This window comes from Ovis canadensis, chromosome 12 (assembly GCF_042477335.2).
Source record: "Ovis canadensis isolate MfBH-ARS-UI-01 breed Bighorn chromosome 12, ARS-UI_OviCan_v2, whole genome shotgun sequence".
In the NCBI taxonomy this organism is placed as follows: Eukaryota; Metazoa; Chordata; class Mammalia; order Artiodactyla; family Bovidae; genus Ovis; species Ovis canadensis.
Genome location: NC_091256.1, coordinates 77,939,952 through 77,952,096, shown reverse-complemented (window position 1 = coordinate 77,952,096; position 12,145 = coordinate 77,939,952). Strand labels below are relative to the sequence as shown.

Here is a 12,145-nt window from a genome sequence, read left to right as displayed (position 1 = left end):
AAACTTCTTTATTTGTGCAATTCTAAGTTTCCGTAAGTACTTATTTGCATAATTCCATTCCCTAACAACTATAGAAACAATTGGTTACTGTTCTCATTTTACACAAAAGCAGTGAGAACCTTCAAAAGCTCACAGAGTAATGGAGAGGAGGACATATAAAAAGGAATCCTAACACACTGCAGTATGGACAATCATGGAAATAGCGGTACAGGACATACGGAGGCAGCAGAGCATCCAATCCAATGTAAGGTGTGGGGTTGTGAGAGGACTCTCATCAGGGATCACCTAAAGGGGCAGATTTCAAAGTGAGCCTCAAAGAACTGGTACTGGTTAGAAGATGAAAGAAAGGACAGTAGTGGGAGGCGGGAGCATGTTGGGAGCAGAGTAGTGTAAACATGAGGAGCAAGCAGGAAATATACAGAGAATATAGAAAACATACAGAGTTTGGACTCAAAAGGGTCAGTTTGGAAGCAAGAGACGATAGGTACACTTGTTCCATAAAAGATAATGAAAGCTTTTCTACTACGCTTGGTAAAGGCATGAGAAAGAACATCAAAAGAAAAAAAAAGAGACAGAGAAATTGGGAAACAAACTAAATGAAATAGGAGCACTGAATATGAAATATATATGTATAAATATATATATACTATGTATATATATAGTATACATATATGGAGAAGGCAATGGCACCCCACTCCAGAACTCTTGCCTGGAAAATCCCATGGACGGAGGTGCCTGGTGAGTTGCAGTCCATGGGGTCGCTAAGAGTCTGACATGACTGAGCGACTTCACTTTCACGCGTTGGAGAAGGAAATGGCAACCCACTCCAGTGTTCTTGCCTGGAGAATCCCAGGGATGGCAGAGCCTGGTGGGCTGCCATCGATGGGGTCGCACAGAGTCGGACACGACTGAAGTAACTTAGCATACATATATGTACTATATATATATAGTATGTATAATATGTATTTTTAAAAATCATGAAATTTTGCCTAGCTAAAAAATTTATGACATTTTGATTCTATCTGTTTGAGTTAGTGTGACTAGAATGCTAGATTTCTAATTTATATTCACTCAAAATTTTGATATAGTTCCATGTGTTCTGGCATCTAGTATTACTGCTAAAAGTCTAAAAAAATTATTATCTTGGTGATTAAAAACAGTTTGAATGAGGTTTGAAACTTCTAATCCAATTCTGAGAATATACAGAAATACTATTTTGTAAAAAAAAAAAAATTATGAGGGCCTGAACTAGAATAGTGGAGAAAGGAACAGAGAGGAGGGGACAATTAAAGAAGGATTTAGAAAACCAACTGTCAGGACTTGATAGAATTTAAGGGGCTAAGAAACCAAAGTCAAATGTAACTGCTAATTTTCTTGCTTGAGAATGAACCTAGGTAAATTGCACTGAGGCAAAACAAAGGGAAAATATGGAAAGACCTGCACATTCAGGAGGGGAAGATGGTTTGTTCAGTCTGACTATTTTAAATTTTAAGTGCTTGTGAGACTTCCAGGGAGAAATGTCCAACAAGCAATTGTATACAGAAATCTGAACCTTGGGAGAAAGATCTGGGTTGCAGGTATGGATTTTAAAAAGTCTCCAGTTGATAGGAAATGATAATGAAACCTCTGGGAATTAAATTTGTTACCTGATGAGACTAGAGTAAAATGAGCAGTGAAATAAGGATGAAACATAAGGGGACCTAACGTTTAAAAGATGGATTAAGTAAGAGTTCATAAAGGAGAGAGAAAGAGAGCAACCAAAGGTGTGCAAGGATAACTAGGCAAGGACAGTGTCCAGGAGAAAGGGATACATCATTAAGGGATCCAACCATTAAGATAAGAATTGAACAATGTTTGATTTAACAACGGGCAGGCTTACAACAGTAGTATGAAGAATGGTGTGGGCAGAAGCTTGTTTTTAGTGGGATAAGATGTATAGACAGAGTGCTGACTATCTGAAGTGATGGAGGCAACAGAAGCTGAAGCTGGAGGTAAGGCAGACAGTGGGTAAGACTGACAGGCCAAAGAAGGGGGACAAGATACAGGATGAAGGGCAGAAGCAATAACTGTGAACAAAAAGGATAATTCACCCTCTGGGGAAAGAAAGGGTAAAAACACTGAATTATGGCTAAGTAGACTGGAACTTGCAGATATACACACTTAAACAGCCTTAACTTTATATGAAGTTGGTGAAAAGAAGACTGATTCAGATCCCTCGTCTTCAATGAATGAAAGAATGGCAAGAGATAAATAACCAGAAAGCGAGTAGGAAGTGGAGGAAGGAATATAGTCAGATAATAGACCTTGAGATGCCTGTGATAAAGAATAAGTGATCTCCACTGAAGAGAATCGCCAGGGAGCTGATGTCTCCTGGGAAGAGTCAGAGTTCAATTACTGCAAGGAGCTGGAAAGAGTTTGAAATCTAGTTTCCAGAGGACAGGGGTAAGATCTGGACATGAGCCAGTACTGAGAGGTCAGTCAGTGGTGGGAGGAAGGGGTCATGAGGAATTTAGAGCTCTAAGAGAAGCAACAGGCTACAGCAGAGGGGAGGAAATCCCGGGCTGGGTATTTGACTTTCAAACACTGATGGGCATGCAGGGAAGATGAGTTTGTTACAGGACAACTGGCTCATGAACTCTCATTATTATTGATTCAGGTAACAGGTGCTGGGGCTATACTTTTTCAAGATAAAAACAGTTTTGCCTTAGGGAATTTATATTTTATATAATTAGTACTTATATATAGTATTCATTTAACACTTACTTTTATACATTATCCAGTATTCTGCCTTAGCTTTTCTGGCCGACATGTCTCTTTACTCAACTAGACTGTAAGCTGCCTGAGGACTGTATCCTGTACGAGACTAGCTATTCCACTAGTCTAGCCAGTAACTATCATAACATACAAGTAAAGAAATTAAAAAATAGCAAAAATTTGCATCCTCAATTATAGTCAGTTTTAGTAGAATGAAACATGTTTTGATATCAGTAATCAAATGCAATATATTTAGGTGGTGCACTTTAATTTCTAATGTGAGCAGAAATCTGGATTCTATTTTAATGTTATTTTTGAGACATAAGTATAACTTTAATGCTGCAGAAACTGAACGTACAGTTATTTCACCATTCTTAGGCCATTTGTTTTCATGGTATAGTTTTTCTTGCGTTCAAAGGGCTTGATATTCAAATGTACAACTGATCTGTGTTAAATGAGAAGGAAGCCATTTGAGATTTAAAACCTACACTTGTGGTCTCAGTGTACGTTTTAACCTAGGAATCTTCACAGCTCATCACTGACTCAATATAGAATTTACACATTGCACATTAATCTCAAGGGGAGAGAATTTATCTAGGAAAAAGAATTGTTAATCAAATGGTTAAAAAAAACCAAAATTTGCAATTTCCAGGTAATTTACTGCACAATAGTATCCTCTAAGATTTTTTTAGGTATTAATGAGTTAGCAAACGACAGAAACACACATAAAAACAGAGGAGCAGCATGTTATGTGAAGGAAAAGAAAATCTACAGCAGTCCCTCACCGCAGTGGGAGCAGCCCCCAGTACTGCTATATAAGTTCACAAAGGGAAGAAGAGATGATGTGTTTTAAGACAGAGGAAACACATTTCTAAAATAAAAGCATTTTAATGCTGTTTTAACCCTTCAGCCTCACAAGGGATTGTGTTAATTCATTATCACTCATGAGCAAGCGTAAAATTTTCATGAGCTTGTCCACATCTATTCTTCATCTCAGTTGCCAACAGAGGTTCTAGTATGGACAATTACCAATAATGGCAGAATTCTCCAAAGAAATGATAAAATATCTCACGTTGAGCCCCTTTCATTGCTTTTCTTTGACCAGTATTTGTTTTTCCTTTATTACTATTTATTTAATGTATATCTTATTCATAGTTGTGCTTAGCACAAAACACAGTACCTGGAAATGTATGTACAGGTATGCCAAATGGAATGAATGAATGTATAAATTAATTAATGAAAGAAAATAAGCAAATGTACACAAGCTCTGGTCCAGGTAGAAATACTAACTAAATAAAAGAAGAGAATTGAACTTGTTGCCATAGCTGATTTGTCGAGATCTGAAGCAATGCTTACACCTACCCAACACATTAAGACTGAAACTTTTGCTCTTGTCACCAGCTGTATTAGATGCCAAACATGTGTATCTCCCAGTGTGTGACACTTGGGCATTCACAATCTGAAGAAAACGGCCACCAGACATAAGATGATGAGTGTCATCTTCTTTCAGGAGCTGGCCATCTTTATGCCATGTTATTTCTGGTACTGGATTCCCTGTAACAAAAAGACATTTCTGAGAGTTGGCTAATTATCATGTCTACAATTGGTAACTAAAAGGATACATTTTAAACAGTGCTGCAATGAACATTGGGGTACATGTATCTTTTCAAATTATGGTTTTCTCTGGATTATACTCCAATACAAAATTTAAAAATAAAGAAAAGGATGCATTTTTCATTCATTTCCCTTTTTAATTATTCCACTTCTAAAAGAATAGAAAGCTATTCATTTTAAAATAAATTAACAAACATAAGTGAATTTACAATAATAATCATGCTTATATTTTTAAAATCTACAAGTAAAATAGTTATCTTTGTGTTTAACTAAATTTATACCATACTTTGGGCTTCCCTGGTGGCTCAGATGGTAAAAAATCTGCCTGCAATGCAGGAGACCTGAGTTTGATTCCTGGGTTGGGAAGATCCCTATGGCTACCCATTCCAGTACTTTTGCCTGGAGAAGTCCATGGACAGAGGAGCCTGGTGGGCTACAGTCCATGGGACTGCAGAGTCAGACACATCTGAATGACTAACACACACACACACACAAACACACACACACACACACACCATACCTTAGGTTATTACAATTAAACATTTTCATAATAAAATACATTTAAAAAGAATGGAGTATGCATTTTTACTAAAATTGTTACTCATGAATACCTTTATATGCATATTAAATTTCTAAAGAAGATTTTATATTTTTGAGGGAAAGCTGCAAATAAGGAAAGCCTTTAATTAAACAATTCAACAAGCAGGTATTTTGTGTTTATACCAGGATTCTAGCATAGATATATAGATAGGTAGAAAGATAGAAATGTACAGTACTATTCCTTTAATATTTATAGCCTTTAGAAAAAATACCTTTCATATTTTTAATGGGACTTTTAAAAATACTATTTTAAATTGTTCAGATTTTTTATTTTTGAAAATGTAAAACAAATAAAACAAGTTCTGTTAGGAAAGTGGACTAGGATGATATAGTAAGGCTCAACTGTACTGGCAATGAAGTCTGTTCTATAGCCCTAACAGGGCAAGAAAGCAAACTCACAGGTTCACCTAACTGCTGAGTATAGCACACATGGCACTCCATGACCTGACCTCACATTTCAGGAAGAGACAGTGGGCCTCACTCAAATAGAGGCCCTGACAGAAAGGCCCATCTGTGCAAGCATGCTACCAGCTGACCCAGACAGAATCCCAAGTTGAGTTGTATGGTGAAGAACTATCTCTGCTGAAGCAAACCTTTAAAATTTGGAATTGGAGACCCTCAAGTGTGCAGATACCACTGCAAGGGATTGGTTAAACATGACACTTCATAAGAAACTAATAAAGCTCCAATAACAAAACAATTGACCCTAAAAATGTGGAGATCTATAAATAATCCTCTTAAAGAAGACTAGTAAACAAAATTAAGAAAATAATGCATGAACAAAATGAGAAGTTCAACAAAGAAATAGAAACCATAATGAAAAAACAAAACCCCCACAACCAAACAAATTCTAGGGCTAAAGAATACAATGACTGAACTAAAGAATTCAAAAGAAAGCCTCAACTTCAGACTTGACCAAGCAAAAGAACTAGAAGACTTGAAATTATCTAATCAGAGGATCAAAATGAAAATAAGAATGAAGAAACATGAAGAAAGCCTACAGGAGTTACAAAGTACTATCATCAAAACAATATACACATTATGGGAATCCCAGAAGGAAAAGAGAATGAGAAAGGAAGAGAAAGTATATTTAAAGTGATAATGTCTGAAAACTTCCCCAAATAGACATTCACATTCATGAGTCCCAAAAGATCCCAAATAGGTCGAACTAAAAAGGGCTACATTTAAATACATTATAACTAAATTTTGAATGCAGTAAGAGGAAAGCAACAGATCACATACAAGGGAACTCCCCTAAGAGTATAGGCAGATTTCTCATAAGAAACTTAGAAGGCTAAGAGAGAATGGCCTAAGATACTCTAAAAAAAAAAAAAAAAAAAAGCCTGTCAACCAAGAATACTAAAGCTGAAAAAATATGAATAAGAAGTTTTCCCAAGCAAACAAAATCTGAGAGTAACAAACAAAAACAAAAACCACCACCAGACCAGTCTTCTAAGAAATTAAAAATGGTATTCTTAAATGGAAATAAATTAGATATTAGAGCTGAAATAAATGAAATAGAGTACAAGAAAACAACAGAAAAGATATAAAACTAAGAGCTGGTTCTTTGAAAAAATTTATAAACCTTTAGCTAGACTAAGAAAAAAAGAGACGAAAGAGGATCAAAATAAATAAGATTACAGATGAAAGAGGAGACATTGCAACTGATAACACTGAAATACAAGAATCATAAGAGACTACTCTCTAAAACTATAGCCAACAAGCTCAACAATCTAGGGAAAAATGGGTAAGTTCTTAGAAATATAAAACCTGCCAAGACTAAACCATGAGAACACAGAAAATTTTAAACAGACCAATTACTAGCAAGGATATTAAACCAGAAATCTAAAACCTCCCAACAGGAAAAAGCTAAGACCAGATGGTTTCAGTGATAAATTTTACCAAATGTTTAAAAAGGAATCAATATCAATTCCTCCCAGACTCTTTAAAAAATTGACAAGGGAACATCCCCAAACTCATTTGAGAAGGCCAGCATTACCCTGATACCAAAGTCAGGTAAGAAAGAAAACTACAGGCCAATATCCCTGATGAATACAAAACAAAAATTCTCAAAAAAAGAAAACAAACTAGAAAATGGAATTCAACATTAAATTAAAAGGATCATGCACCATGATCAAATGGGATTCATCCCTGGGATTCAAGGATGGTTCAAGACACACAGAAAATATAATACATCACATCAACAGAATGAAAGATAAAAATCATATACCCATATCAGTAGATGCACAGAAGCTTTTGACAAAATTCAACATCTGTTCATGATTAAAAAAAAAGAATCTCAACAAATTGTATATAGCAGGAACATTCTTCAATATAAAATAGGCCGTATAACAACTCTATAGCTAACATCATACTGAATGGTGAAAGAGTAAAAGTTTTTCTTTAAGACCAAGAATAAGATGGGAGTGCCCATTCTCACCATTCCTATTCAACACAGTATTAGAAATCCAAGCCAGATTATCACACACAAAAAAGAAAAAGGCATCAGTATTGGAAAGGAAGAAGTTGTCTCTGTTTGTAGATGGCATGATTATAGAGAAAATCCTAAAGATTCTACCAAAAAAAACCTGTTAGCTTCAATTAACAAATTCAGTAAAGCTTCAGATACAAAATCAAGGTAAAAATCAGTAGCATTTTATACACTAACAACAAATTATCTGCAAAAGAAATTTAAAAAAATCTAATTTACAATAGCATCAAAACCAAAAAACAAAAAAACAAAAACCACCTAGGAATAAATATAATCAAGAAAGTGAAAAATCCCTACATTGAAAACTATAAAACATTGATGAAATAAATAAAAGAAGATACAAATAAATGGACAGATATCTTGTATTCATGGGCTGGAAGAATTAATATTCTTAATTAAAATGTCCATATTACTCAAAGTTATTTATAGGTCCAATACAATCCCTATGAAGATTCCCATGGCATTTTTTTTTAACATAGAAAAAAAAAAATCTTAAAATTTGTTTGGAGTTACAAAAGACCCTCAATAGCCAAAGCAATCCTGAGAAGGAAGAACAAAATGAGAAGCATCACATATCCTCATTTAAAACTATATTACAAAGCTCTAGTCATCAAACCAGTAAGGTATTCCATAAAAAAAGACACATAGACCAGTGGAACAGAATTATAAATGGAAAGACAAACTGATACGTACACAATCAGGAGGGTTAAGAATACTCGATGGAAAAAAACGGTCTCTTCAATAAATAGTGGTGGGAGAACTGGATATTCACATGCAAAAAGAATGAAACTAGATCCATATCCTACACTACTCATAAAAATTAACTTGAAATGGATCAAAGACTTAAATGTATGACCTGACACCCTTAAACTCCTGAAAGAGAGCATAGGGACAAAGCTCTCTGACACTGGTCTTGGCAATGATTTCTAAGATATGACACCAGAAGTATAGGCAACAAAAGCGAAAACAAACAAACAGGACTATCTATATCAAACTAAAAAACTCTATGCAGCAAAGAGACCATCAACAAAATAAAACGGCAACTATAAAACAGGAAAAATATTTGCAAACCACTATCTGATAAAGTGGTTAAATATGTAAGGAGCTCATATAACTCAACAGCAAAACACGCACACACACAAACATACAAAGAATCCAATTAAAAATTTGGCAAAGGGCCTGAATAGATATTTTTTGCAAAGAAGATATTCAAATGGCTGACAGGTACAAGAAAAGCTGTTCAATGTCACTAATCATCCAGGAAAGACAAATCAAAAGCACAATGAGGTAACACTGGACACCTGTTAGAATAGCTATTACCAAAAACATAGGAGTTATGGATGCAGAACATAAACTTATGGTAACTAGGGAATAAGAGAGGGGATGGATAAATTGGAAGGCTGGGACTGACATATACACACTACTATATAGCAGATAGGTAACTAATAAGGACCTACTATATGGCACAAAGAACTCAGATAACTAATAAGGATCTACTGGATGGCAAAAAGAACTCTACTCAATACTCTGATGACCTATATGGGGAAAGAATCTAAAAAAGAGTGGATATATGTATATCAGATTCACTTTGCTATACTCCTAAGACTAACACAACATTGTAAATTGACTAGTCTCATAAATTTTTTTTTTTTAAATACAGGCAATGACAAGTGTTGACGAGGATGTGAAAAAAAGGAATCTCTGTACACCTTTGGAGGGAATGTAAATTGGTATAACCCCTATGGAAAACTGTATCACAGTTCCTCAAAAAACTGAAAATAGAATTACTATGTGTCCAACAATCTGAAGAAAATGAAATCACTATCTCAAAAGAGATATCTGCATTTCAATGTTCATTGCAGCATTATTCACAATAGCCAAGACAAGGAAACAAACTAAGTGTCCATGGATAGATAACTGGATATAGATAATGTGACATGCAAAACTATACATATAATTTAATGTTATTATTAAATACTATTATTCTACAATATATAATACTAATATTAAATACTATATGTATGTGTGTGTGTATATATATATATATATATATATATATATTAGTATTATCCAGCCATGAAAAAGAAGGAAATCCTAATATTTGTGACAACATAGATAAACCTTGAGGACATTATGCTAAGTGAAATAAGTCAGACAGACAAAGACAAATATGGTCTGATCTCTCTTATATATGGAATCTTATAAAATCAAACTCATAGAAACTGAGAACCCATTAGTCATTGTATAGCGAGGGGGTTGGAGGTGGGATAAATAAGTGAAGGTGGTCAGAAAGCACAAACTTCTAATAACAAGATAATAATCATGATTACAGTTAACAATACTCCTTGTATATTTGAAAGCTGCAAGAAAGTAGATCTTGAAAGTTCTAATCACAAAAGAAGTGTGCAGCTATGTGAGGTGATGGATGTTAACAGTGTGGTAGTCTGTGTGTGTGTATATAATCAGTATGTTGTTCACCTTATAGTTATATAATATTATATATCAATTATATCTTGATGAAACAAAAATAAAAAAGAAATTTCTAAAAACCAAGTGAAACATTAAGAAGAAGCTAGAAGGCTCAAGATAAGATGTTATAAAACTTAGGCAGATGGTCTCTATGCAAGAGTTGTTACCACATCATTTTAAATAAAGAAAGAAAACAGGTTACATAATGTATATGTGACAGTTTTTATATGTGCCTTTCTAAAATGAAAATACTTCCTTGCTTTCATAAATGTATTATAGGGCATCTAAACAACAAAGCAATAAATCAACTGAATCTTCCTTAAAACTCTTACTTTCTATAAAATGTATGGGCTGCTCCAGTTGTTCCATTAAAACTGCAAGGTCATGCCTTCACTAAAGAGATGGTCTTGGATGTTTTCTCATAGATTTATTTGTATTACATGCAACACAATGATTCATGGAGAAAGCCAGTAAAAGCTTTAGAATTTTCATTTTTATTCATCTCCATTCTCTTTATTATATACAAACATGTTAACTAAAGGTGACATTTTTGATCAGAATTGATGGGATTGCTAGTGCTAAGTCACTTTACTCGTGTCTAACTCTGTGTGACCCCATAGATGGCAGCCCACCAGGCTCTGCCATCCCTGGGATTCTCCAGGCAAGAACACTGGAGTGGGTTGCCATATCCTAATGATGCTATCCTTTCACCAAAATTATTTCTTTGGAGAAAGGAGTAAAAAGGAAAGGAAGGTGCAAACTTAGGGAAGGAAAGAAAAAATAATAGGAGGTGGGACAGAAAAATCCTACCTGCAAATAGAAGAATTAAAAAAGAAAAAACAATTTACCTAATTGAAAGAAAAGACCAGTATGTATTTCTTTTTCTGTCTCTGTTCCATGCTTCTCTCCCTTCCTTTTTTCACTGTTAAGAATTTCCTTTTTATCTCCATAGAATCTGAAAGATTTCCTCCTATATTTCTACCACCTATACTGGTCTAGAATTCAATTTCAAATGCTTGATTATTCTCAACTAATTGTAAGTGAAGGCAAGGAATAGCCAGTGAGCTGAGGAAAAATCCAAGAGCTGAGCCCCTTACCTGTCACTTCACAAGTCAGTGTAACACTCTGTTTCTCTTTTACTTTCACATCTTCAAATGCAGTTTCACCCATGATGCGAGGTGGTACTTAAAAAAAAAAAAAGACAGAAAAAGGAACAATTATAACAGCAATTTGGTTATTTATAGGTATCTATTTTATATATTTTTATTAAGCAGTACCCTTTAAAACAATCCAAATTCTCATTATTATTTGTTTACTAGAATAATAATGTTATCATATTGCTTGATCAATTCTAAGATAAACTATAAAGTTACATGTCATAAATTCAATTATAATGAATTGTATTATATATAAATCATAAAATCCAGATAAATATGTCAACAAGTCAATGAGTAATAAAATCTATGAGACACTTATTTCTCTCTCTACAATTCAGATATGCACTCACATTAAAAAAGTGATCACAGTCTTATAACACTGGTGAACAACTGTGAACTGACAAGACATGGCATTTCAGCCATTTTAATCCAACTGATTACATACAAACCATTCTAACGTTGAATTCTTGCCAAGAGTGACAATCCAGGGGCCAAAGAATACACAAATATAAGATCAAGCTGCAGATAAAAGTTAAATCTGCTTCCAGAACGTGTTTAAGACAATTTAACTTTTTTCTGTTGTTGTTCAGTCACTCAGTCGTGTCTGACTCTTTGTGACCCCATGGACTGCGGACTGCAGCACGCCAGGCTTCCTTGTCCTTCACCATCTACTGGAGTTTGCTCAAACTCATGTCCATTGAGTCAATATTGTAAACTGTATAAATACCTAATATTGAAAGCCGAAAGATTTTTCTTTCTTCGCCAGCTGCATTTCTTACAACACATGTATACTGGCCAGCATCTTCTGTTCTGGTCCGTATCAATCGCAGAATCCTACCTCCTGGAGAAGCAAACCACCAGATGACTCAAAAAGAAATCTGTAACTTTACAAGTTTACCATGCAGTGCTGAATTTTGGTAAAATTTAATCAATTCACTTCAAAGTCCTTTAAAATGTATTTATGACAAGTTTTTAATAAATATCATGTTTTAAGGCTGTATATAACAGAATGGACAAGTCAGAATAATTTTCCAGTTTAATGGACACAGACAGTTAATAC

The 12,145-nt window shown here is 34.5% G+C and overlaps 1 protein-coding gene across 1 annotated transcript in view; it reads right to left on the bottom strand.

The window, feature by feature from the left end:
- The window catches only part of HMCN1 (hemicentin 1), a 543,718-nt gene that overhangs the window by 159,532 nt on the left and 372,041 nt on the right, over window positions 1-12,145 (bottom strand). Inside the window, exons 47-49 of the mRNA XM_069546297.1 lie at window positions 11,813-11,926; window positions 11,026-11,112; window positions 4,117-4,308 (exon numbers count right to left, since the gene is read on the bottom strand). Of these exons, the coding sequence (XP_069402398.1) occupies window positions 4,117-4,308; window positions 11,026-11,112; window positions 11,813-11,926 (393 nt within the window). The remainder of the gene's footprint in view (window positions 1-4,116; window positions 4,309-11,025; window positions 11,113-11,812; window positions 11,927-12,145) is intronic.